The sequence below is a fragment of the Drosophila albomicans genome, chromosome 2L (genome assembly GCF_009650485.2).
Source record: "Drosophila albomicans strain 15112-1751.03 chromosome 2L, ASM965048v2, whole genome shotgun sequence".
Lineage (NCBI taxonomy): Eukaryota > Metazoa > Arthropoda > Insecta > Diptera > Drosophilidae > Drosophila > Drosophila albomicans.
The window spans coordinates 27,692,917-27,719,247 of record NC_047628.2 but is presented as its reverse complement, the minus strand read 5'-3'; the positions used below and the strand labels follow the sequence as shown (position 1 = coordinate 27,719,247).

The following is a 26,331-nucleotide window of genomic DNA, read 5'->3' as shown; positions in this document are numbered from 1 at the left end:
TCCGGGCTAGTTGTTAATACACTGAATTACCACTACGTTTTATGAGCTACACATTTATAGACCGGTCACAAACATTGATTTTTTTGAAAATACATACCTTGAATATTATAAAAAACCAAACTTCTAACAAATTCACCAAAAATTATAAATTTCCGAGGACCTCAAATTCCATGCGCGCAAAGAGAAAAAATTGTGTAAAGCTCTTTGCGAAATCATATGGTGTGTTTGACCGATCACAGCTGATGATCAGCTGATCGTAGCGCTTTCAAAAAGCTTTTAAAAATCTAATCAAAGCATCTGCTATCGATATGTGAAAAAATATTAACAGATTTTTAAATTTGAAAATTTGAATTAAATGCCGCTAGCGGGACCAAATCGCCCACTGTGCGCAAGTGTAATTCATCAATATACTAAAGCCACTAAAAATACCATAATTGGTCACACTGCTTAGTTGGTGCCACTGCAGAGTTGCTCCGATAGTTATCAAACTACCATAGATATCGAATTCACGGTCTGAATGGCGGAAATATGTTGTGTAGAAAAGATCGTTACTTTATTTTTATTTACGCTACGGTTTGAGATTTGTTCGAGCACATTTTTAGGAACAGAACGACCAGCAAGTAAATGGCCGACATAATTAGAAAATAGCTGCCATACACAATGTACTGATCCTTGGGTGGCAAACCAAAGCCCGTATCTGAAATGTAAGTAAACAAATGGTCATTTTGAATGTTTGCAAATAAAACAATATATGGCAACTTACCTGCAACAACAACCACTGTGAGGATGGTCTGCAGAATGAGCGCGACTAGCGTATTGATGCCGAAGACCAGGCCAAAACTGTCGTCCACCAGATTCTCGGCCACAATTGCCGCCGCAATGGTGACAATAAAATAAAACACTGAGCAAAATGCAATATATACAGCATACGACACCCAGACATTGTTGCACAGAGCCGCCAGCAGCAACAGCGCGCCCAAAGCGATGCCACAAATCGAATTGATGAGCATATAACGATTCCGGTGATTATTACTCTTCAACAGTCCAGCAACGATGGCACCAACTGCACCCAGAAGTGTGGCAATCGCTTCAGTGCCTCCGTTGTAGTTGCTCTGATTGTTGGGTGCCTGATCCTTCCACAGGAACTGTATGTAAGTGATGACTTGCACTTGGGCGCAGATGGCCAGGGACCACCAGATGCTCCACATCAGCACAATGGGATTAGTGTAGGAAGACACCAAATGATACCAAAGCAAACGTCCAGCGTTTCGCAAAGAGAACTTTGGTGTCTCCTCCTGGCCAGCAATCGCCGGTGGCTTGGTGGTCTCCTTGTCCACGGCATAGAAGTAGAAACTTCGCGGCACTTTGGGTAACAGCAGCGAGATCGGCAACGAGATGATTTGCGTGGCCAGCGAGATGAAGTGCAGCTCCCGGAAACTCATCGACTCGGTGGAGACAAGCACTTGAGCCAAGACGCCACCCAGGAATTTGCCAGACAAGATGGCAGCACGTGTATGACCGGTGACGACTTGATAGTGTTCTCTGTCGACCTTGGCGTAGATGTAGGTGTAATAGGCCACCTCGGAGGCCATGAAAGTGCCATAGAACACCTGTGCAATCTGTAGATTCAGCAACGAGCGTGTCCATAACAGCATGACGAACAACACAATGCCGGTGATGGCGGAGAGTATGATGATGGGCTTGTAGCGCAGCAAATCCGTCACCAGAAACACAATCACCAGCTGGGCGAGCACGGAATATGTCCCAAATGGATAGACCTCTTGCTGGACTTGCTCCGATGTTAAATTACGCCAGTCGCCGGCAAGATATTCGGTGACATACGACTCCGAGGGACGCATCTCACGAAAGAAGCCGAACATGCACAGCAGCAGTGAGATCTTGAGCCAGTTGTCCATATTTGTGGTTGCAAAAAGTGCAGCTTATCTTAATTAGAGACGCAAACCAAACCGAAATGGCTGTGATTGTTGTTTTGCTAAGTAAAGCAAAGCAAAGCAGAGCGTCCGCTGTGTCTGGTGTCGTAATCGCAACAAGCGCCTGACATCAACTGCTATCCAATCCAATCAGACTCAACATGCCACGCACTTGCTCTCCGTCGAAACCTGAAGCACACACTGAACACTTGTTGCTTTCTCTCTCGCAGGGCTTGTAAATTGCCCAGCTAAGCAATAAACGTCTCTTCTACTAACTTATAAAAAACACATTTCAGATAAATACACACATGTATGTACATATGTTTCTACACACACACAGACACAAAAAATCACAAAACAATGTTGTCACTATACCCTGTAAATAATTAATTGATCTTACGTACACGCCGTTTCGATTGATCTCGTGCCGCAGAATCTATATTTATCAATTTATATTTAACTCTATTATATATAGCGAAAATGTTTGCGTGTTTTATTGGCAATTAGTTGAACGATTTGGAAAATGTATTTGAACTTGTAAAATACAATGGATTTAATTGTTTAATGCAAATTAAGCCAGGGTAGCATAACAATATTGTAAAATAAACGGAATTTTAAAATTGCTGACGTAGTTATTCTATGTTATAAATTAAGTCTATCTGTATTTATCGGCTCAATTTGTATTGGATATTTCGGATAATTTTAAAAATGTATTTCAACTTGATTTTTAAGTATAATAAATTTTAAATGCGGCTTATGAATTTAGTAAATTGGAATTTGAATACTAACATTTTAATGTAAAAAGAAAAGTGAAGCTATTAAATTTATAATATATCAAAAATGTCAGTTCTTATGAAAGTTCAAGTTTCATAAATTCGGTATCCCAATTAAAACTGATTTTTACGATGATCCTAATCGAATTATAAAAGATTATGGTGATACTTTAAGATACTTTCCTTCACTTAACTTCCTAAATCTGTAGGCATTCCAAAGAATGTAGGGTATTCCACAATCGTTCAATCTAAACACGTCAATCTATTAGATGTCTACACTCTTAATTTAAAGAAATCAATGTGACATTCATTGATTGAACAATTCTAATCGCCAGTCGAGACTATCGCCAACTACATGCAATATGGGACGTAGTCTTTGGCTGCTAGTGGCAGATTTATAGCGACAGATAATAAGACTGTTTACTGATTAATATTGGCTTTGTAATTATGTTCGCTAGATTATCTTATCGCAATTGATTGTCTGTTGATTTCTGACGTACATAATGAATAGAGAGAGATATAAGCATGATATACTATGCTGGAACTAATTGATCAGTCCACATTTCCGCGAGCCTGCTGTACTCTCAACTTTGATCACGGGCATAATTGGACTTATCAGCACTGTGCACTCTTTCAAATTTCCCAAATATAATCACTTTAATCATACGTCTATTTTTGGGCTGCAAAACAAATCAAATGTTTATTAGCTATTTTTTCATATAGTCCTGATAAAGACGCAACAGTTCGGGACTTGTGCGTGGTTGCACCATTTGCAGCGCTGCCTCAAAGTGCTGCCACCGCACGTGTTCCGCCTCGAAGCTCTGCTCCAATGCGCTTAGTGCTGCCTCATGGCAAACGGCTTGAATCTCGGCACCCGAATAGCCCTCGGTTAGCTCCACCAGTTTGTCGACCTCCACATCTGCAGCGAGCGGCATCTGACGCAATTTGATCTTGAGTATTTCACGCCTTGCATCCGCCTCCGGCAATCCCACGTAGCAGACACGATCAATGCGCCCAGGACGAAGCAGCGCCTTGTCTATCATATCCGGACGATTAGTGGCGGCCACAATGGTCACATTCTGCAGTGTCTCAACGCCATCCAGCTCTGTCAGCAGTTGCGTGAGCACGCGTTCCTTGACCGACGAACCACTTCCTGAGGATCCCTCGGAGCGTTCACCGCCAATGGCATCGATCTCATCAAAGAATACAATAGCTGGAGCCACTTGACGCGCCTTGCGAAACACTTCACGCACTGCACGTTCCGATTCGCCCACCCACATGGAGAACAGCTCAGGACCTTTGATGGACAAAAAGTTAAGTTTACTCTCCGTAGCCAGCGCCTTGGCAATCATTGTTTTAGAGCAGCCTGGTGGACCAAACATGAGCACGCCACGTGGAGGTTTAATGCCCAAACGCTTGAACTTGTCTGCATGAAGCAGCGGCCATTCAATGGCTTGTTGTAGGGTCAATCTGAGTGCAGCCTGGCCTCCAATATCAGACCACAACACTTTGGGATTCTCGATTAACACTTCACGCATAGCGGAGGGCTTGACGTGTGTGAGAGCCGATTGCAGATCGCGTAGTTCCAACGGACGTGTGTCTTCCTTGAGTGCTGTTAGTGTGGCTGCATACACCAAATTGGCCAGATCAGCTCCTACATAACCATGGGTTATGCTGGCAATCTGCTCGATTTCCTCCACGCTCAGCTTGTGCTTCACCGACTGCAGCAGACATTGCAATATTTCATGTCGGGATTGCGGTGTTGGTGCGCCCAATTCCAGCTCACAGTCCAGGCGTCCAGCGCGTCTTATACTCGGATGCAGTGCCTCAATTTGCGAGCTGGTGGCCAGAAGAAAAGTGCGTTGAGCCTCCTTGCGATTACTGCTACTTAGCTGATCGAGCAGTGCCATAAATGCCAGCGAAACGCGCTTCACTAGATCACTGTTTTCTTGCTTGGGACACAGCGTCTGCACATCCTCCAGCAGCATCAATGTGGCGCGTGGATAATGCGCATAGGCTCGCTCAAAGTATGCGCTCAGCTTTTGCTCCGTTTCGCCCAAAAATTTGCTGTAGACTTCGCCGCTGTTGATGCGTATAATTTGCACTTGAGGGTCACGTTCCTGGGCAGCGGCGCACATGGCCTCCAGGACCAAGGATTTGCCACAGCCGCTGGCGCCGTAGAGCAGAAAACCACGCGACACTTTGACGCCTGCAAAATATAGGATTTATTTAGGTATTTAAAATAAACTTTATATTAGACTTTTATAAAGTATCTGCTCTTTGCTCACCTGCTGGCAGGGGCTTATAGCCTAGCGCATAGTCCATGCTCTCCTCCACCAACTGAAGCTGTTTCGTCAATCCGCCAATCTTTGCTTTGGTAATGCGTTGCTCCGGCTGCGTTTCTTGAACCTCTGGCTTCCTTACCAGCTCCACTCTGGTCACATTTGTTATCTGCACAAACTGCTGAGACTTATCCAAGCTCAGGCGTGACAAGGCATCCTCTAGAGCCTGCTCTTCAATACCCTGCCAGTTGTCTAAGCTGAATGAGAGTTGCTTGTTGAAGAAGTTCAAGTGTATTACGCTGCCTTGACTATAAATTTGATTGACAATCTCGCGCTTAACTACAGCAGCCACATCAGGAACTTGCTCGGGCTCTAGCTTGGCTTCGCTTTCGTTAAGTTGGCTCAAATTGATGCACGCTGCAGCAACAAGTTGACTGCTGTCCAGCGCTGAGATGCGCAGCGATTTGCCACGCAGCGATGTCCAGTTCTGTTTGTAGTCTATACAGAATCAGTGAGCAAGTAGTTATAAATGAAATTCATTAGCTTACCTGCTGCTGTGGCAAAAACTGTAGTCAGGAACTGTTCTGGAACCGGCCAAACAATGCGCACCAAAGGCGCCACTTCTGTGGCGTCTGCTGCTGCTGCTCTAATCACTACCTGCTGGCCTATATGGAATTCCGCCAGCTTAATAGCTCCTTCCGATATAAAAATCAACATATTGGCATATTTGGCTGGTAGTTCCTTCAGAGATTCCACCTCAAAGTTCTTTTGCAGCAGACTTGCTGTATAGAGTACGCCATTGCGTACAAATTCTGCGTCCGCTTCCACTTTCTGCACTTCATCACCAATGGGACAGATGCGGTCGTGTGTATCGCGAGATTTGGTCGTAATGTGCACGTTACATTTCTCGCAATGATACCAAGTTGCTTGATTTTTCTTGTTGCTCGATTTAGGCGGCATGGCGGCACATCGAAGCACGTTTTGTTTACATTTTCGCCAATCAGCTGAGAACGTATGCGAGATGGGTGAATGGCAAAAGTAGCAAACGGAGTTATCGATAATAAGATGCTTTACAACAACGAAAATTTGATTATCGTGAAAAATTTAAACACATAAAAATAACGAAAGCATTTAATTACCAAAGTAAATCGGTTTTTAGTTGCAAATCTATTAAATGATTGTGCTCCCGTGAATTGTGAATATCGAAATTAGCAATAAGCTACCATTACAACTTCGAAGTTAAGTATTTTCCGTTAAAACTAGCAATTTTCACATTAATTTATACACACATTTTATTTGTACATTAAAAACAGCGAAAGGAGCTCATTGTAAAAGTAAATCGGTTTCGGAAGCATTTGCCGACATCAGGTCACGTTCTAAGCTCGTGGTGGCATTTGCCTGATTAAGAAACAGATCAAAATCGTAGCCATCGTTTTGTGCGGAAATCGAATCCTTTTGATTGCTAATTGTCTGTGGATTTGACAACAAATCAATGTCGTGTAACCCCAGCTCCTTGAGCAGCGTTTCATTTTCGTTGCAACTCGACTCAGTGGTATTTGCAACCATCTCCTTGGTCGCCACATTGATAATGGGCGCTGGCTGCTCCACTGCATCAATGCCATAGACAACTTTGGTTTGGCGTGCGCTGTCCATGGCCTGAATCTCATCATCATCTAGCTCCTGTGGTTTAAGTGTGCTGGATTTATACTGAAAATCGGTCTCCTTAAAGTCCACTTCAATGGGAAACAGCGGCGGCAACGATTCCAGACGCTCCACTAAACTACGATGCAGTTCCGCCAAACTTTCGAGCAGACTGCGAAGCTGCTTGTTCAGATCCATGGCATGCTTGCACTCCAGCAGCTCCATCTTCTCCAGTACATCTGTGCGCAGTTTGGCAAACTTGGAGCGGGCGTCCTGCCGGCAGCGCAGGATCAAACGATACTCATAGTTGCCCGTCTCGACGCGATAGAGTGGCTCCTGCAGCGCTGCAAAGCCATGCTCCTCGTCATCCATTTCCTTGACCTTCAGACAGTACGAGAGATATGTAAACTTGGCATCCGCATAACGACGCACCGTCAACTTCGTGTCCGGAATGGCTTTATTCAGATAAGTGCCCAGATCAGCAAGCACAGGTTTGATTTGTTTGATAATGGTTAATCCATCTTTTTCCAGCGAGCGATGGAATTCCCCAAAAGTGCGAAACGCTTCGGAGGCGCGTTGCTGCGGTTCGTGTGCCGAGATCTGTGTGAAGCAATCCCCAAAAGATTTGTACGTCTGCAGCAGATCATAGTAAGCTTTCAGCATACGACGCGCATGCTCCACGAGACCTTTGTACATCAACTCGGTGCCCTCCAGCTCCTCCAGTCGCTTGACCAGCGAATCATTGCACAATATGGCACGAGACAGACCCAAAGTATCAGCTGTGTTGCTTGACAAATTGTCCACAATGCGATGCTTCAGTTTCTTCAATATGATGTCCAGAGTTTTGCCCTGCTCTGGATCTGCGTGCAGTTTGTTATAGTGTATGGTCACCTCATCGGTGGCAGTCTGTATCATTTTGGCCACCTCGACTTTGGTTTTTCCCTTGACGCTGGCTGAGTTGACGGCCAGCAGCTCATCGCCAGACTGCAGAGAACCTTCGCGTGCCGCAGGAGTTCCATCAAAAACCTGCAAAATCGAATGGAAACTGAGTAAGCTACATTTTAAAATTGTAAACAGTTATTGTATACAACTCTTTTCAGATACAACAAAATTAGTATATTATTAAAATTTTGGAAAAAAAAAGGTTTAAGGTTTTAAAGCTGTGCCATGACTGTGCTGCAATGGGCCATGGGCTTTAAAGGCTGCGGATTGAAGACACAGAAGCCTGCCAATAATAAAGCCAAAGATCTGGCAGGCTGCGAGCGGCTGGGCCAACGAATTGGCTCCATTATGCTGGAGAATCATTCCAATGAGCTGCTGTTGCGTCAACAGGCGGGTTTGGACAATAGAAAGAAGGGACAAGCACGTCGTCGAGTGGCAGCTCCCAAAGTCTACAAGTTTCAGCAGAAATACGAGCGCAATCGAAAGCAAAAAGAGCGTCAGATCAGCGAGGAACAGCAAAGGTTGCGCCAGTTTCATAGTCATCCAGTGCCGAACTTCAATCAGCTGCACAAACGCTGGGAGCATCGCAATCGAGTGCGTCAAATGGTCTCGCAACACAAGGTGACCACAGCGCAGACGCCTTTGACACTCGTCACCTCTGCGGAGGCGCGCAAGAAACGCGAGCAAAAAATGCAGCGTACATTGCAGAAGCAGCAAAGCGTGCATCAGCGTCCCAAGCTGACATCGGCATCTTTGGACTCTTGGCGCAAGCCACCGTTTCGACCACGCATTCAGCCCAGTTTCATCAAGGTGCAACCGTTTCATCTGCTGTCCGAGGAGCGTGGCAAGCGTCGCAAAGCCTACGATGAGCGCAGCAGATACGACCAGCAATTGCGCTATCGGAAACAGGCTGACGAATGGGCGAAACGCTGGCGCGAAGAGTATTTGATACTGCGCAATCAAACCAACTTCAAGGCACGTCCCAATCCTTGCCAATCAGGGCATAAATTAAGAAGAGCAGTTAAATCTTAAAAAATAGTATACATAATACCTGTACTATATAGAGGCATGGACACATGGGCGCTCCTCCTCCGATGCTGATGCCAATCAAGTTGCTCTGATCCTTGGTGATGACAACCGCATTCGTGGTCACAGTCATGCCCCTAATTTGCATAGAGATCAAAATTAAAAGTATAATTCGAGGATTTGCATACACAATATTACAATTGTCTAGACCTAATTTGGAGCATTGATATAACGGGGTAGTAAGCGTGCTATACTCACATCCAAAGTGCAAATTTCTAAATAGCTATCTTATTAATTCTATTTTAATTAATTTTAATTCTGCATTTTGGATAATATCATAAGATTGCGCCAACTCATTAGTTCGATTGCAATAAAGTTAAATATTTATATACAAATAATATCAAAGAGACTAGCTGCAGTTCTAGTTATTGTATTGTTTTTTAAATTGCCTTATAATAGTAGTCAAAAGTCTATAGTATAAATAGTATTCTATATATTATAAAAATTAAAGATATATATTATTGTTCTCTCACGCAATTGTCTAAATCGTTGTATAGTATTCGGTATATTACAAAAATTAGATTCTATTATTATTTTCTCACGCAATTGGCTATTACAAATAATATTTACTAAACTATTATTTAATGATCAGCTGGCGCCATCTATTGCTCATATATTAGGCAGGGTTTAAGGGGCAAAAGGAAACTGCATTTTTTTCTCAGTAACTTAAAATTAAACAAAGTCTACACAAAAAATAATGCACAATATAAATCGCAAATTTGGTGATTACAATAACAAATTCGTGTAGCACATGTTAAATGTTTTTTTCATATTAAGAGCCTTAAAGTTAATGGACCCATATATACTAATGTTACTTCTATGTTTACGTTAATAATGGTTTGCTTCTCTCAGTCTCCGGTCTATGATGGTAGCTTTTGAGAGACACTACATTTTACAAGAATTACGTATGCATATATCGAGCTATCTGCGAATTTGACTTACAACCGATCTAACTCATATTTCTGTCTATGCAGCTGTCCATATCTCTCAGTTGCCAGATCGAAGCCAGTGCACAGCACTGCAGTTTCGCTTTCAGCCCGCCAGGTGTCGTGTGAGGACTTCGCAGTCACAGCTGTTTCCGTATTACATTTTGCACTTTTAACAAATTGATGTGAAGTCAAATATGTCAACAAATACGCCTACTTTGACCATAGTACTTACGCCTCAAAGTCAGCCGTGCAATTTTCATCTAATTGGATGAGCACCGGATCAGCAGTTGTTTCACTAGGAGGCCTTACTCTAACAATGTTTGCGCCAAAATACAAAGTGTACAATATGTTGACCCCAATAATTATTGATTTTTTTTTAAGAACACCCGGTTGCAAAAATAATTGTATTGTACAGAGCGCTCAACAAGATTTGTAATTTAATAAATACTTATGTTTGAAGAGGCAGTTTACTCACATTTTATCCTCGTAGAAAAAGTCATCATCGTCCGTCAACATTTTAGCAGTTTTTTTAATTATTTTATTTTGAAACCAGGCCAATTCAGAGGAAGCAAGAAACTTCGATGGCATCAATCAATTATCGCGTTTAGCTAACAAACTTCGTTGTTTTTTGCAGCCACCGAAATAATTTATGAATTCATTTATATTAAATAAATAAATTCTTCTTTTAGGCGAACTCCTTTTCTTCGTTTATTAAAAAAACAAACGAGCTTTTTTCTTGAAAGCTGTTTATGGTCGAGTGTGACCACATCAACATTTTTCCAACAAATGTTTTAACGCTTATGGGATATACCAAAACACAGAGAATTACTACTAACGGTCACACTGAGCAGCAACTTGTTGCCAAGGCAACAGAAAAATATAAACAACTTTTATTTTGGTTGCAATGGATTGGGCTGAAGAATTAAAAATGACAATTAGAAAGGTAAAAGTGAATATAATTAATATAGTTTACTTAATTTCGTTAATATCATAGACGACGGCGAGAAAAGGACGTCGTTCAAAGAGTCGTGATGCATTAAGTGATCAAGTTCAAGCTGGAACTTCGAGTGCCGCGTCAACACACTTGCTAAACAAGGACATATCAATAGATATAACCTTGGATATACAGAATGCTAACAGTAACAGCCCCCCTACTACAACAGCAACATCGGCCAGCACTTATAATAATGAGTTTGATTCAAGTCGGCCGCCAATTAGACGGGTATCTGGAGGTTGGGCTGATTCCGGTTTAAAGGGATTAAAGTAAGTAATAATGAGATTATTGTACTACAGCTAAAATAATTATATTTACAGATCAAAGAAGAATTCGTTTGACGAGTAAGCAACTATATAACGTGTTATAAACCTTTTAATATATTAAATAAATACCATATTTAGCGAGCGATTTCAGATTTCAAAGTCAGCAACAAGCACAATTCCTACAGATGATATACCTATCATACCGGACTTGGATGATGTACGCGATGAGATATTGTTAAATGAAATAGTGGAGCCTCCCTCGTAAGTACTTGAAGTACAATGAAATCAACAAATATTAAAATCTTTACCCCTTTTCTGCAGCGGTTCAATTAACCATGAAGTGGCATTTAAGGAGCTGAGTTCTGACTTATTATCGCAGAATGCCTTTACAGCAATTGAAAACGTTGATTTGTCTATATTAACACGTTGTTTGCAGATACAAGAAGCGCTCGACGAACCTGATGAAGTCTGGGAATGGGATAAACTCTTTACTGAGATCACAGCTCAAATAAATTCTGATAAAAACCAAAACTCTGGGGTGCCGGAAAAGGTAGAAATCGGACCCGATGAAATACCGCCGGCAGCTAAACTATATTAGTGGTCTATAATATTCTATTAATAATTTAATAAATGCAATAAATATCGTATATCACAATTTGAAAAATTCACTTTTCGATAAATAACTAGTGTCAACGTTGTTTCTCCATCTAAATTTTGACATTCACAAGCAAGCACAAGAAGTAGTGTTGTATAATCGTACAAATATATCGTCAGACGTTTCTCATCACTATCCGTCACGGGGCAGTGAAAAACATTATATTAGACATTTTTTAATCTGTGTTAATCGCATTGAAAATCGCGTTTAAAAATTGCCAATCCGTAAGAATTCTATAATTAACACATCAATGGCGCCCAAGGCTAAGACAGTTGGTATCAAACCGAAGGCACAGACCTTCAAAGACAAGTCGAAACCAACCGATGTGCGGCTGTCGAACATCCAAGCGGCAAAAGGTAAGGAAATTTTTAATAAATATGCAAAAACGACAAACCATCACATAAAATGGATGGAGTTTGCTCATTTAAGCAACGAATTGCAATATGAAAGGCATGTTAATTGTTGTTAAGTTGAGTTTGCTCACAATAATGCCAAAAACAAAAGCAGTTGCCGGCTGTGCGGCGGCAGTCTGGAAACTTCTTAGGGATGACACTCAACACAATATGACTCATGTGATGCAGCATGTAAAGAAAATTATAATTTAAGGAGAATTAACAGCTAATGGGCATTTATTATAACTTAGAGACATCCTAAAATGTTGTTAATAGGCAGAAGAATGCAACTTAGATAATGTAAGGAAGATACCAAACTCTGAATTAATGCTTTAAAATTTGAGACATGCTCTACTGCATATTCCCTCTGACTTTCCGTCCCTCGTTTAAGCTACGAGCGTTATGTTAATGGTTAAATTTATAGTTTTCATATACCTCAGCTGGGTATCACGAACAGTGATCAGTGCAGGAAATGCAACGAGCCCGGGGTTAAGGAAACACTCGAGCATCTTCTCTGTAGATGCCCAGCGTTATCCCGACTCCGGTTGAAATACCTTAATTCGCCGTGCCACAACGATCTTCGGGACGTTTCACGGCTACCTCGTAGGATGCTGCTGGCTTTTGCCAAAAATGCATCCATACTGCGCGATTTCTGAGACGTAGATAAACTACCGGTACAGCTACGGACCTCCACTAGTCTATGCTTTGCCCCGTACAGGGGCAGCCGGTCCTACCTAAACCTAAACCTAATATACCTCATACAAAAAACATGCTAAATGCTTGTTTCTTATTCACAGCTGTTTCCGATGCTATTCGCACCAGTTTGGGCCCACGCGGCATGGACAAAATGATCCAGGCTGCCAACGGCGAGGTGTCCATCACCAACGATGGCGCCACCATTTTGAAGCAGATGAATGTCCTGCATCCCGCTGCCAAGATGCTTGTTGAGCTGTCCCGTGCCCAGGATGTGGAGGCTGGTGACGGCACCACATCCGTGGTGGTCATTGCTGGTGCTCTGTTGGAGGCCTGCGAGAAACTGCTGCAGAAGGGTTTGCATCCCACGGCTATTTCGGATTCGTTCCAGCGTTGCTCCAACAAGGCTGTGGAGATTTTAACTGAAATGTCCACGCCCATTGAGCTGAACGATCGTGATACTCTGATCAAGAGCGCTGCCACATCGCTCAACTCGAAGGTGGTGTCTCAACAGAGCAGTCTGCTCGCTCCCATTGCCGTCGATGCCGTGATTAGGGTCACCGAACCTGGCAAGGAAAACGCTGTGGATCTGAAGAACATCAAGGTTATTCAGAGTCTTGGTGGCACCGTTGAGGATACGGAGTTGGTGCAAGGATTGGTCTTCACCAGTCGCTCGGCGGGCACCAATGCACCCAAGCGCATTGAGAAGGCCAAGATTGGTTTGATTCAGTTCTGCATTTCGGCACCCAAAACCGATATGGACCACAATGTGATTGTCAGCGATTACGCTGCCATGGATCGTGTGCTCAAGGAGGAGCGTTCCTACATTCTCAACATTGTCAAGCAGATCAAGAAGGCGGGCTGCAATGTGCTGCTCGTTCAGAAGTCCATCTTGCGGTAAGCTTGAGCTAATATATTTCTATTTGCCAAATACTTATCAAATTAATTTCTACTATAGCGATGCTGTCTCAGATCTGGCTCAACATTTCTTGGACAAGATCAAGTGTCTCGTGGTCAAGGATGTGGAGCGTGAGGACATTGAGTTTGTCTGCAAGACTCTCCACTGTCGCCCTATTGCTTCATTGGATCATTTCACAGCCGAGAATCTGTCCAGCGCCGATCTCGTTGAAGAGGTCGCCAGTGGCACCAACAAGTTTGTCAAGATCACAGGCATTCAGAACATGGGACGCACCATCTCCATCATCTGCCGTGGCTCCAACAAACTGGTGCTGGAGGAAGCTGCTCGCTCCCTGCACGATGCTCTCTGTGTGGTGCGTTGTCTGGTGCGCAAGCGTGCTCAGATTGTGGGCGGCGGTGCTCCCGAGATTGAGATGGCTCTACAGCTGGCTGCTGCAGCTCAGACTGTGGAGGGTGTGGATGCCTACTGTTATCGTGCATTTGCTGATGCCCTGGAGGTCATTCCATCGACATTGGCTGAGAATGCTGGTCTGAATCCCATTGCCACGGTGACGGAGCTGCGTAATCGTCATGCGCAGGGCGAGAAGAACGCTGGTATTAATGTGCGCAAGGGTGCCATCACAGATATTTTTGCTGAGAATGTTGTGCAGCCGCTGCTGGTCAGCATTTCGTCCATCACGCTGGCTACGGAGACCATTCGCTCCATACTCAAGATCGATGATATCGTAAGTGAACAATCTGCAATATTAACATATAATATTAAGTAACGAATTTCTTTTTTTTAGGTCAACACCTTCAGCTAAGCAGGGAGATGATATCCTAATGTCTACTACTGTGTATTCGTGCGCTGGAAAAGATCTATACTTATTTTGCATTTTCATAAAACCCCCAAAAACTCTTACACACACACACACATTAACAAACAAATCCCATTATGCGGCTGCACGTCCGCAACAAATTGAATAAAATTCACATTACACACACTATACTATGCCTTACACATTAATTTCTACATTTAATACTTCTCTAATCATTTATGTGTATTTCGCTTTGTATTAAAATCGACATTAACTCGGTAAATTCTCTTGTTTATCTTTTTCAAATTTAATTTAACGAGCATTTTGCGTGACTTGACATTCACAGGTTACGCAGGCTTTTGTCATGACGTTGCCAGACCGCGTGAAATTGTTGCCACCTTTGCTTGGCGCTAGTTTTGAAATGACTCAAATTTAATTTGTCAACTAATACAACGAAATCTAATGGCAAAATTTAATTTATTTGCCGTGCAGCATTATCAGTTATCTGATTGGTTTGTGCTATTTTTGTGCCGCTAATATTTCAAAGGGCTTTGGTGTCGCATTTTCTTGTATTTTAGTTCCGTTTTTGGGTGTTATTTGTTGGCATTCCTTTGTTGTGTGTGCGTGTAAATAAAAATCACTTGATGTGATTTTTATGATGTGCGTTAAATGATTAAACCACTTGAAATGGTTTCAAATTGTCAAAATATAAAAGAAGCGACGAACCGTTTTCCTGTTGTTTTCTTAGCCCCATTTTGTTGTTGTTGTCGTCAAGGGTTTCGTTTTCACATGGCTGTGCTTCTCTTCTGTCTTGACCGGAAGTTTTGGGCGCGTGTAAGTTAATTAAATGTGTAAACATGTCAAAAAAAAAGCCCAAAAATAAAAAGGATGAACTCTGATGATGGTGTTGATTTCAGTTCACGCCCCAAAATTCCATTGTCGGGGTTGTTGCTTTGATTTTTGAGCTCACAACTTTTCCAACTAATTGGCTTCAGCGGGAGGGAGGTTGTATCTCTGATTTGGGGATGAGATTACTGATAAAATTTGCATGTGAGTTTCCATTTTGAATTGCCATTTTTTATTTTTAAATCGGCCATTTAAAATTCACCCCAGTTTAATTTTTATGGCATACTTTTTAGGGTGGTGGTTGAACAAATCCCAAATACCATCAGCTTTTCTTGTATTTTCCATTTTGATGGCCCACAGCATGTGCAGCACTTTGCCACATTTTGTGTGGCTTGTTTACCCTGGGACACAGCTGCTGGTCGGACAGGACACAGGACATTGTCGTCGTCGTCGTTGTCCTCCAGAGATTCGCATTTGTTTGTATTCGCAAATATTGAATTTGCGCTTTTTTGCCAGCTAGTTATTTGCTCGCCACATGTCTCACACTTTACAATTTCCAATTTCCTTCCAAAGAAAAATACTTGAGTTCTATTCGTATGTTTGCTACATTATGTATTTCTCTTTGTTTCGTTCGCTTGTGTTTGCTTAATTTCTGCGATTTGCTTGGCACACTAAAAAAAAAGCTTCTTTCCTTTTCTTTGTTGCTCATTTCATATTTTCATTGTAATTCAATTGGGTTTATTTCTGTTTTGGCCAAATGTTTGCACAATTCACAGGCTAACAACAAAGGCTATAGTCAAGAAAAAGGGGTGTGTCATGCGCCCCTTCTCCCTTCCCTCCTACAAAATGTCAGCATTTCGTGTGCGATTCCGTCTCAGTAAATTGAAATTCAAAGCATCAAATTCGCAAGCAATCACGCAGAAACTTAACATATGCTTGCCATATAATTTCCCAGTCACTTTCTCACATCAATTGGCATCCAGTCAGAGACAGAGACATATTCTATTTGCAGTAGTCTGAAAATGCTCCCCCTTCCACCCATCAACAGCAATTTCCTCTCTTCCTCCTCATATTAAAGCTTGCAATTTATATACACTCACTCGCTTTCTCTTTTTCTCTTTTGATCAACTCCTGAAGCGCAACTCAAGTGTGCCCAAATTGGTGTGCTTTAAAAAATATGCAAAAATGGGCAAGAAATGCACCCACAATATATCAACACGGTGCAGCATAATTTTGGCGCGGCTTTTGTCTCCTTTCTACTCATGCATATCGTATTTCCTGTCTCGTATGCAAAGCGCCAGCGCGCCAGTTTTGTGAAAATTTTCGTGAGTGCGGTTCGTTTTTGTGCAAATGCAAATTAGTTAATTGTTTTCGTCAAAAATCGAGTGCATATAAGTTGTAGTGTTTGTGCAGAGTGAAAAATGCGACTTACGCGTCGCGTAATTTGCATTAATTATCAATTTCACGGTTGCGTCGCGGATATATTAAGTGCGTTTTTTTTTTAGAATTTTTTTTTTTGTTATGTCCTCGTCTATTGCAAGTAAAGTGTAAATGAAAGTGCGTGCCAATAAAGTGAAGTGCAGTGCAGTGCAGTGTAGTGATCTATATATGTGTAATGTTTATTATTATTTAATTAAAGCCGATAGCCAAAGTTGGCACTGAGGCTCCGCTGCCGCTTTGTCCTAAGCAGTTCCTTTTTTTTCCTTAGTTTTTTTTTTCTGTGTGAGTGTATATATAGTGTGAGTGTGTTAGTGAACAGCAAAAGAAAGCGCCACCTGCGGCTTATTTTGGAAGCTGTTTGAGTTTTTGATCGTGGTAAGTAGCTGATTGACATGAAACTGCATGCGGGAGTGCAAGCCGTTAGCGTTTGCATTGATACTAAGCTTCCTTAATCCTTTATATTATTTATATGCGAATAGCAAACCAGGGCTAACAGCTAATCTACTTTAATGTTAAAGCTGTTTTACATTTTTAAAAGTTTTATAAATATTGTGCGGTATATTTGCTCTGTCCAAGTGGGCGTGATACCGAGAAGTAGAAAAACATTTTTTGATGGCTGCAAAAAATAGCATGAGACAAACTTAATTTTCGTTAGCCCTGGCAGCTGGTGTGATTAATGATTTGAATGGGTCGCAACCCACACACAAACACATGTGTTGCCCAACATATACTTACTTATATATATATATATATGTATTATGAAAACGCATTGGAAAATTTCATTAAATTGTTATAAATGAAGGCAGCGAGTGCTTTGTAGGGTAAGAAACATTTCTCAAAATGGAATTCAATTTGCAAATGCAGCAGTCGAGGCAAGTGAAATCTATCAAAGAGCTCAAATCAAATCTTGGACTGCCGATCTGAGCGCCTGCCACATGCCGCATGCCGCAAATAATAGCCTCAAGCTTTCATTCCTCTAATCCCAATTCCAATCGAACACCGCACCCGCCTTCTGTTTGACCAGTTAAATGACCTGAGGGCAGGCATGAAGCAAGTGGAGCATGTGGCAAGTGGCGAATGGCGAATGGCAGGCAGGCGGCAGGACATTTTGAATATGGGCTGAAAACTCAAAGCGATTTCGTTTCCTTTGAATGTTTTCTTCATCTGCAGCGAACTGATAACATTCAACCAGCAGCTCTCTCGACTTTGCCAATTATGTGTGAGTGCTCTTCGGATGCTTCTGTGTCTATGACCGAGGTCTCAGCTTCTGTTGTCCAGTTGTGGGTCTGAGTGTTTACGTAGTACATAAACCATTGCTTGCAGGCGAAATTGAAATGCTTTTGATGTGCTGTGCACAGCCAATAAAATGGCCTTTAAATTGAATATTTACATATTTACTAAAGACTTTGTAATTTAAAGTTATATACTTAACATAGAGATTACTTCGTAATTTCGTGCCAAATACTGTGAAAATTTTATAGCTATCTCTTCAGGTGAAGTGTCCGAATAAAAGAATACTAAGATTATTTACTAGTTGTTATCATTTTATCAAAAAGATGTGAACAGCATTTTTACAAAATTTTTTTAAAATGAACCTCTGCTCACAAAATTAGCAGTGCTCGATTAGCGAGGCAAAAAGGATCATAGAACATCATAGACTAAGTATCCATTAAAAGTATTTTGGCTGTAGATTCCTGAATAGCTCTCTTAGAATAATTAAAGGTGTATTCCATTTAAAGTCCGCTTTTGGACTTGTTTTCAATTTGAAGTTTAGCGAATGACCCAAGATAACTTACAACTGCGACACAATACAAAAGGACGCTCCACAACAACAACAACGCCAACAACAACAAGGACAACGATAACGACAACGACAACGACAAAAAAAACTAGAACAACAACCACCCGAGCACCATATGACATAACTATGTGTGAATTTATGGTATAAACCCTTTTCGTCCCACCCCACCGGCAAAAGTTGAATTCGTCGTAAACGAATCAGAAAACGGCACCATCTAAAGTCGCTTACCCCCCACCCCGGGGCAAGGGTAAGGGTAGGGGAAGGGTTAGAGTTGGGCGGTCAAATGGATTTACACGCTTGCTTCGATATACAAATAAGGGTTTCATTTGGTAAGGTTCACTCGGTGTATGGAACTGTATTTCAGATGCCATATTAAGTGTTGCGGGGGCAAAGATGAAGTGATTTCTTATCCAACAAATCCAGTGCCGAGATTTTCGCCTAAACAACAATGCGTGTATGTCCTCGACGAGGAGAAGGACGACGGCAAAGGGGTTGGTGCGGGTCCCTTTTTCCTTTGGAAGAGAGGAAGTTTATTAAAAAATTGTGTGTTTGCGCTTGGCGCGTGTCCTGTCCGGATGGGATCCTTGGGTTCGAAATCAGTTAACTAAATATGTACTTAAATATTTATTTAGGTAGCTTCTAATGAGATTCAAGTGTGTATGTGTGGGATATGGCAGTATACAACAAGGATATGCTATAGCTCAACTAATTGAATTATGAACTGAAGCCGGGTATTAACTCGTTAACCTTAAAAAAGGAGGCAAAACTTTCAAGAAGTTTTTGTTGAGTTTCTTAAAAGTAGAATACAATTCTGAAATCGAGAGAGATTTAAAAAAACATTTTCCATTATTTGTTTTTAATGATTTTTATTGAAATTTCAGTGTTTTATGTTAGATCTAAGAGTTTAAGATCAATTTACAATTGGACATCGTACAACAACATCTTTATGTGGTAGGTTTAAGTATAGGTAAAGTTGTAGGTATATTACATAGACTTATCATTATTATTAGGGTGTTATTTTATATTAAATATATAGTAAAGTATAGTATATATTGATAGATTGGCATGCTGGACACATACGTACACACAACAGTTATCGATAGTATTTAGTTGGGTTTCTATATAGGTTGACTACATGGAAACTCTAGGAACTCTACGTAGATCCAATACAGTGCTTAACATAATCTATGCATATGTACTTGTAAATTCGTAATGGATTCTTCTGATACGACTCGCTATCACCTAAGGGGGGAGCATAAAAGGGAACGATATGCAGTTTTGTGTGTGGAATGTGTGTGGAAGATTTGGAGGTATCTTTCTATGTACAAGAGCTGATCAGAGGAACAGCTTATTCGCCAGAACTAATTGAGCTGCCGCAAAACGAACTCGCCTCGAGCAACGCATGACCATTGGACATATTAAGTGCTTGGGGTGGATAGCCAAAGGCATGACTGCTCAGGGGTGTGCCTGTTGGACTGTCCAGGTCCAGTGAGGGATTGATGCGTTTCTCCTTCTGCCGGCGATTGCAGAACCAAACCCGAACCACCTCCTTGTCCATGTGGAGGCGCTCGGACAGCTGATTGATCTCCTCCGAGGTGGGTTTGCAGTTCAGCACAAAAGCCTGCTCGAGGGCACCGCGAATTGTCGTCTCAATCGAAGTGCGCTTCTTGCGTCGCCGCCCCAAGATGCTCTCAGGTGTGCTGGCCAAATTCGTGGTCATGGTGTTGATGTTGAAGACTCCGCCGCCGGATTTGGCCACACTGCTGTCCGCATCCTCGAGCCACTTTTGCAGCAGCGGCTTCAGTTTGCACATGTTCTTGAAGCTCAGATTAAGCGCCTCGAAGCGCGAGATTGTCGTCTGCGAAAAGTCATTGCCATAGAGTTTGCCCATGGCCAATCCCACATCACCTTGGGTGAAACCCAGCTTAATGCGACGCTGCTTGAAGGTCTTGGCAAACTGTTCCAGCTCCTCCAGATCGGTGGTCTCTTCAGGTGACTGCTCCAACTTAGTGGCCATCACAGCGGCCACTGTGGCGCCACTTGACATGGGTTTGGGCGTGCTCGCTGATGCTCCGGATGCTTGATGTTGCATGCTCGGCGTATTTGGCGTCAACACAGCGCTGCTCAGTCCCATTGCAACAGCGGCAGTTAGTGAATTGGGCGGCGTTCGCTGATGTTGCTGCTGCGGCTGTTGATCGTTGGAACGTGCCACAGGCGACAGCGATGGGCTGCGCAGAGGCGATTTGCTGACAGGTGTGGAATAATGGCGAGCGGGAGGCAGAGAGATGGACTCATTAAGCGGCGGCTGCTCTCGTTGTTGTTTCAGTTGCTGCAGCGCTTGGAATTGTGCGAGCGCCTGCAGCGAATTTTGCAGCAGAAACTGTGTGGCAAGATTGGGATTGGGGAATGCATCGGGCGCCAGTTGACGGACCATTTCAATGTAGCTGTGCAGCTGCAATTGCAACGCTTGTTGCATGTCCTCCGGCCCAAAGGCCATCGGAGGCAAACCCATGGCAGACATGGCAGCGGCTGCTGCGACATGTTGTGGTTGCTGGGGGGCTGTTGGTGTGGCTGTTGCCGTTGGTGGGGCATCGAGAGCCAAGCGCTTGGACGGTGGTGATTCGCTGCGTGCCAGATTGAGCACTTCATCCTCGAGAGCCGCATCCAATTGGCCAGCGTTGCGTTTGCGGCTCAAGTTTTCAGCATATTCTTGCTCGTGTTCCTCCTCGACCTCCTCTTCTTCTTCTTTGTAACTTTTGCCGCAGTCTGAAAAGAGGAAAGAGTTGAAAATTTGCGTTATCTTCGAGTTGAAGTATTTATAAATATATGTTTTCGTTTGGGCTTTTTCTTTTCAATTTTCCAACTCAATGAAGTTCAAGTAGCCTGCGTCGCATAAATTGGCCAAGTTTTCAATATTTTTGCTATTTTAAGGCAAATTTTATTCAATCTTCCAATTGAATGCCCGCCATCGTCATCGCTGCGGTTAGCTGCTGCATTGCCGATAGACGCTCAAGCGGAAGGGTTTCTTGCCTTTGTGCCCCCCTTCTTCATCTGTTCCCCCTTTCTGCAATACAATTTCGTGCATTGCCCAAAACTCAATCATGCATAATAATTGGAAAATCGCCTAACGTTTTGCCCAGCTTCGGGGCCAGGAAGCTTTCTTCTTCTGGACTGGACTTTTGAGTTTGAAATCTGCGCAGTGTCAGCGACAGCAGCTCTCAAATTTCATAATGTGTCATGGCAAAAATTATTGATTTACAACCGAAAGAATGCCGCCTAACATATCAACAACATCCTGTGCTGTAAGATAATCCTTGCAGTGTTTTATAAAAAAAAAATGAGAACTTCCTTTCAGCTGATGAAAAACGTTTAGCCCAAAACAATTGAAAATATGTACATGAAAATTTTCAATGAATGCGATCTTTCATTTACATTCTTATATACACTTTTTAATATATATTTCGGGCAATCAAATTACTTATTTTCAATTTGTAAAAGAATGAATAATCAAATGTATTGATCATTAAAATTCAAATTAAACAAGATAATAACTTTAAATACATATTTTTTTTTTTACATATGTATATCCAATCCAATTACTCAGTTTTATTATGTAAAAGAATAAACTATCAAATGATTAATCGCCATAGATAATAACTTCAAAGGATTTAAAAATGAGAACTTCCTTTTGAGCTGATGAAAAACGTTTAGCCCAAAACAATTGAAAATACGTACATGAAAATTTTCAATGAATCCGATCTTTAATTCACATTTTTACATTGGCAATTCAATTACTTAATTTCGAATGGTAAAAGAATAAACTATGAAATGTATTAATCATTTAAATTCAAGCTAAATGATTAATCACTATAGATAATAACTTCAAATACATATTTTACATATATTCCAGGCAATCAAATTACGTGTTTTCAAATGGTAAACTTCCAAATTTATTAATCATTTAAATTCAAACTAAATGATTAATCGCCACAAATACAAACTTTACTTTTGTTTATTATTATATTTTACATATATTGTAAGCAATCTAATTACTCTGTTTTAAAATACTGTTTTAAAGACTAAACTATCAATTGTATTAATCATTTAAATTCAAACTAAATGATTAATCTTCACAGATAATAACTTCAAAGGATTTGATTAGATGATTGCTGTAAGCGGCTTTTTGGCCGTCAGTTTGCCTCTTTGTCGTTTTATCAGTTTTGAGCTGGTTAAGGGATTAGACAGTTGGACAGTTTTTGCAATGCGGGTGAAAAGTTTAAAATATATATACACGCTTTGATACATGTGAAATGTTATGTGGGCAGCTGTTTTTATGACTTTCGTTGTAAGCGAAGAGAATCGACTAATATAATTAGCTGGAGAGACGCAGTTAAAACTCAGCTAAAAATCGCATCGTTATAAGGGTTACACGGCTTCCAAATTGTGATTGTAAAATCCGCGTCCTCTCCCCCCTTCGGGGTTGCAACCCCTGGATTGATGGGTAACAAACAATTCGTTACAATTGCAAACAATTTGGAATGCACGAGTTGAGGATTTTCCATTTTCCAGTTTTCGTTTTTAGTATGGGGTGGGGAATGAATTTTCGTTTTTGAATGCAACTTGCGATTGGCAGAAACTTTAGAAAGGGTTTAGCGCTGCCACAAAGGGCTGCAAGTTGCATTGTTGCAGCATAAGAAAGGTTTTGCAAAAGTCAAGAAGCTGCAGGCGCAACTTGGCCCAGAGCAACAGAGCGACACACGCAGAGTCGACTCGAGTCGAGTTGAGTCGAGGACTGAACAACATCGAACCCGATACCAGGTGATGTGGCTACGTTTTGTCTTTTAGCCCAGCAGATGTGTTGATGCTGTTCTAGGGATGCCACACAATGGCAAATGTGTGAATATACATGGTATTTTGTGTGTGTGCGTGTTTCACTGACAAATAAAGTGTTGCACGTTGTTTCTATGCTGATGTGGCACTCTGTTGTCTTTCTGCATTTAGGGGTTGCATGCTACGGGGCGTCCTCTTTTGAATGCATCAATGTAAAGTGCGTTTCGATTTATGGGAAAGATATAAAAGATCCCCATGCTCAGTGCGCATTCAATCCAATTATATGCCGTACTATCTGAGAGATCTATTCACAATATTCTGCATAAATTAGGTACGAAATCAAAGCAAAATTTCTGGAAATTTTCGAGCAGAACTAAAAACACTTTAGATCTATTAAATGATTGAGAAATGACGACAAAAATATTGTTATATTTTCAACAGTTTTGAAATAGCAACAATTTGATCTGCGTGCAAACATAACAAATACTGTCGAAAAAAAATTATAGCTCTATCTCTTATAGTCTCTGAGATTCAGTGTTTTATACGGACGGACGGACAGACGGACATGTCTAGATAGAAGTTATAATACCCTTCTACCCTATGGGTAGCGGGTATAAACAGCAAAAAGAGTCTAGAGAATTGTGTTCAAGCTACTCTCAAATTATTTTCCATTTCTTCCTGTGATTTCTTTTGTTTTTTAATAGCAAGTTCTTCCAGCAACTTTAACGCCTCTTAAGCACCCATTCCATACAATTTAAAACGCCCTCGTGACGCCTCCAAAGTTGTGTTCAATTCAAGTGGCCAATCAAAAAACCGCTGATTATATAATATCATGAGAACTTGTGTCGTAGAAATTACCCTATTGAAGGGACAATTAGACTCACGCAACCTAATCCTTTGGCATACCCTTTTTTTGCGGTTAGCGGAAGAGGCGTTCAATTTGAATAACAGCCAGCGAGTCAACAAGTGGCAGTTAATAAAAAAAAGAGGGTTACAGTTAGGGTAAGTGTGAGGTAACCCCTTCAATATGTGGCACACTCTCTCTTTACACCTCAGCGCTATTCAAATGATATGTTAAACGAGAAGCAACAGTTGATTGGTGGCTCTGCTTTTCCCCTCTCTCTCTATGTGTGTTTTTTAATAGGCAGCAACCCTTTTTTTAAGGGCTTTCCATTGTTGTTATTGTTGTGACATATTTAAATATGCACCCTTGAGGAGGGCTCGCTTAATTTGCGTGTAAACCAATAAAAATGCAACTCTAATTGTCAGTCTATGATATGGCAACCCTGTTATCTACATAGTATTTAAATGAGGGTTGTCATTTAAATTTGAAACTCAACGAGGGTTGCATGTTTTTGCATAGATTATTTACAGTTTGTTAGGGGCAAGGGAAGGTCGCCAGTTAGGGTCGACGTCTCTCTGTTGTATAATTGTTGCCAACAATCATCTAAATGCGCAGTTTTGTGAGCGCATCAAAGAGAAAGAGAGACAAAGACACCAGAATTTACATTTTGACAAATTGTTATTTTTGTTTATTTGCAAGCAGGGTCACGCGGGGGTTCCGAGGGGTCAACAATGTCGAAAACTGTGTATGTGTGTGTGTGCATAACCTTTTGCATATTTGTTCTGGGGGTTGCACTTCTTATCGTACTTATACAGTTGTTACATTCTACACCATGATCTCTAGGGTTGCAACTTGCAACTGTCCATTGTCGTGGGTGTCGGGTGTTTATGTTGTGCTGAGGGTTTCGATTCACAGAAATTTGCAACCAGGATATTTTGCAGAACTTAGGTCTATATGAAGAGGACTTTTAGGAAATTAAAGAAAATACTTTTGATAGATGTCTCTTTTTTCATCTATAATAAAAGTACTTCTACTAATTCTTAGTTCCTTTCTTATCACATAACTTTTAGCACTATGAAATTCCATTCTAAGTTTAAATAAAGGGATTAACATTTCTGCATCAGCTTCCTTCGTTCTTCACACAACATTATTTGCCCAAAAATATCGTTATTTCATAATTCTTAATTCCTTTTTTATCACATAGCTTTTAGCTATATGAAATTAAGATGTTTTACATATATGAATTTTTCTTCTTCAAAACAAAAGTTCTCCTAATTCTTATTCTATTCTTATCACATAACTTTTAGCTATATTCCATTCTAAGTTTCGAATAGTTTTAAAAAAGATACTGAAATTTTTGCATCTGCTTCCCTCATTCGTCATACAATTTTATTTGCCCAAAAATATAGTTATTTGAGGCAACTCAATGAGTTGCATGAGCCGAACGCTAAACTGTGGCTGCGACTGCATTTGGTTAGATTTTAGGGGCACACTTCAGTCACGTGCGATGTCAGTTGCAGCACCTACCTAAGGCCAAGCCCGTTTAGCTCATCCCAAAACCTATTCTGGCTGCTTTTGGGGTTGCATCAACTATAAAATGCCTGACCCCGGGCTATATACATATGTATGTATAAGAAGAGACATCAATAAATGGCAACATGGCTCGTGTGAGTAATCAATTTTGCCACAAAGTAGCCACGTTCCCAGACACGAGACCAAAACCAGGCAAAACCAGGAACCCAAACCCAACCTTAAAGACCCTTTGCTGTAGCTACTTTTTGGTTTGGAACATGTCTGTTGAATATTGGCAAAGGATTACGAGCATACCTGATAGAGATCGCAGAGGTGATGGCGGTGTCGGTGAGTTGGACATGTGTCGCAAAACTGTAAAGAAAGTGAAAAAAAAAGATGCAGTGGCTGTGGTTAGTTTTTTTGCGTTTTTGTCTCAATGGCATTTCCCTTAACATAATAATAAACCTAAATAACTGATCATCATTGAGTTGACTATCGATTAGTCGAAGCACTGAAGACAGAAATGCAAATGGCACGTTCTTATCTTATTTTCAGCACGGCTGTCAATTTGTGCCACACCATGTTGCAAGGGGGAGCGAGACTTTGTCTGGGGTTTGTCTCTTCTTCTGTTCGTTGAGTGTGTCTGCCACTTGGTCAGCTATGGCTCGTAAAATGTCCATTAGTATTTACGGTTCTTATAACGTGGCATGCAAAAATACTATGTCTTCTGTTTGCTGTTGCTGTTGCTGTTGCTATTGC

General features: G+C 41.4%; 7 protein-coding genes across 10 annotated transcripts in view; 3 read left to right on the top strand and 4 right to left on the bottom strand.

The window, feature by feature from the left end:
- Positions 1–529: 529 nt before the first annotated feature.
- LOC117563863 (thiamine transporter 2) lies at positions 530–2,346 on the bottom strand. Its single transcript, XM_034242419.2, has 2 exons — positions 764–2,346; positions 530–697 (listed from the first exon to the last, which is right to left on the bottom strand). The coding sequence occupies exons 1-2, from the start codon at positions 1,914–1,916 to the stop codon at positions 564–566; spliced, it is 1,287 nt and encodes a 428-aa protein (XP_034098310.1). The 5' UTR covers positions 1,917–2,346; the 3' UTR covers positions 530–563.
- Positions 2,347–3,050: 704 nt separating this feature from the next.
- Positions 3,051–6,031, bottom strand: LOC117565113 (ribosome biogenesis protein SPATA5). The gene is made up of 3 exons (XM_034244072.2): positions 5,535–6,031; positions 4,993–5,484; positions 3,051–4,913 (listed from the first exon to the last, which is right to left on the bottom strand). Exons 1-3 carry the CDS (start codon positions 5,944–5,946, stop codon positions 3,412–3,414), a joined length of 2,406 nt encoding a protein of 801 aa, XP_034099963.1. The 5' UTR covers positions 5,947–6,031; the 3' UTR covers positions 3,051–3,411.
- A 238-nt stretch (positions 6,032–6,269) lies between these two features.
- Positions 6,270–10,304, bottom strand: LOC117564005 (PRKCA-binding protein). 2 transcript variants are annotated; one of them, XM_034242596.2, is made up of 5 exons: positions 10,060–10,304; positions 9,817–9,894; positions 9,598–9,750; positions 8,621–8,732; positions 6,270–7,653 (listed from the first exon to the last, which is right to left on the bottom strand). In XM_034242596.2, the coding sequence occupies exons 1-5, from the start codon at positions 10,170–10,172 to the stop codon at positions 6,310–6,312; spliced, it is 1,800 nt and encodes a 599-aa protein (XP_034098487.1). In that variant the 5' UTR covers positions 10,173–10,304; the 3' UTR covers positions 6,270–6,309. The 2 variants fall into 2 exon arrangements, with proteins under 2 accessions (XP_034098487.1, XP_034098488.1); XM_034242597.2 differs by lacking the exons at positions 9,598–9,750; positions 9,817–9,894 and having other exon boundaries at positions 6,271–7,653; positions 10,060–10,300.
- On the top strand, positions 7,731–8,627 carry LOC127565025 (trichohyalin). Its single transcript, XM_052001948.1, has one exon. The coding sequence runs from the start codon at positions 7,795–7,797 to the stop codon at positions 8,599–8,601; it is 807 nt and encodes a 268-aa protein (XP_051857908.1). The 5' UTR covers positions 7,731–7,794; the 3' UTR covers positions 8,602–8,627.
- A 75-nt stretch (positions 10,305–10,379) lies between the features above and the next one.
- Positions 10,380–11,527, top strand: LOC117564007 (intraflagellar transport protein 43 homolog). The gene is made up of 5 exons (XM_034242599.2): positions 10,380–10,527; positions 10,579–10,847; positions 10,899–10,922; positions 10,983–11,105; positions 11,166–11,527. Exons 1-5 carry the CDS (start codon positions 10,489–10,491, stop codon positions 11,440–11,442), a joined length of 732 nt encoding a protein of 243 aa, XP_034098490.1. The 5' UTR covers positions 10,380–10,488; the 3' UTR covers positions 11,443–11,527.
- Positions 11,528–11,612: 85 nt separating this feature from the next.
- On the top strand, positions 11,613–14,488 carry LOC117564006 (T-complex protein 1 subunit delta). The gene is made up of 4 exons (XM_034242598.2): positions 11,613–11,855; positions 12,689–13,481; positions 13,543–14,227; positions 14,288–14,488. The coding sequence occupies exons 1-4, from the start codon at positions 11,750–11,752 to the stop codon at positions 14,303–14,305; spliced, it is 1,602 nt and encodes a 533-aa protein (XP_034098489.1). The 5' UTR covers positions 11,613–11,749; the 3' UTR covers positions 14,306–14,488.
- A 4,779-nt stretch (positions 14,489–19,267) lies between these two features.
- The window catches only part of LOC117565332 (POU domain protein 2), a 34,545-nt gene continuing 27,481 nt past the window's right edge, over positions 19,268–26,331 (bottom strand). For 2 of the 3 annotated variants that reach the window (XM_034244379.2, XM_034244380.2), the window contains 2 exons: positions 25,888–25,944; positions 19,268–21,152 (listed from right to left, as the gene is read on the bottom strand). In XM_034244379.2, the coding sequence (XP_034100270.1) occupies positions 19,735–21,152; positions 25,888–25,944 (1,475 nt within the window). In that variant the 3' untranslated portion in view covers positions 19,268–19,734. The remainder of the gene's footprint in view (positions 21,153–25,887; positions 25,945–26,331) is intronic. The other variant, XM_052002675.1, reaches the window with a different exon arrangement.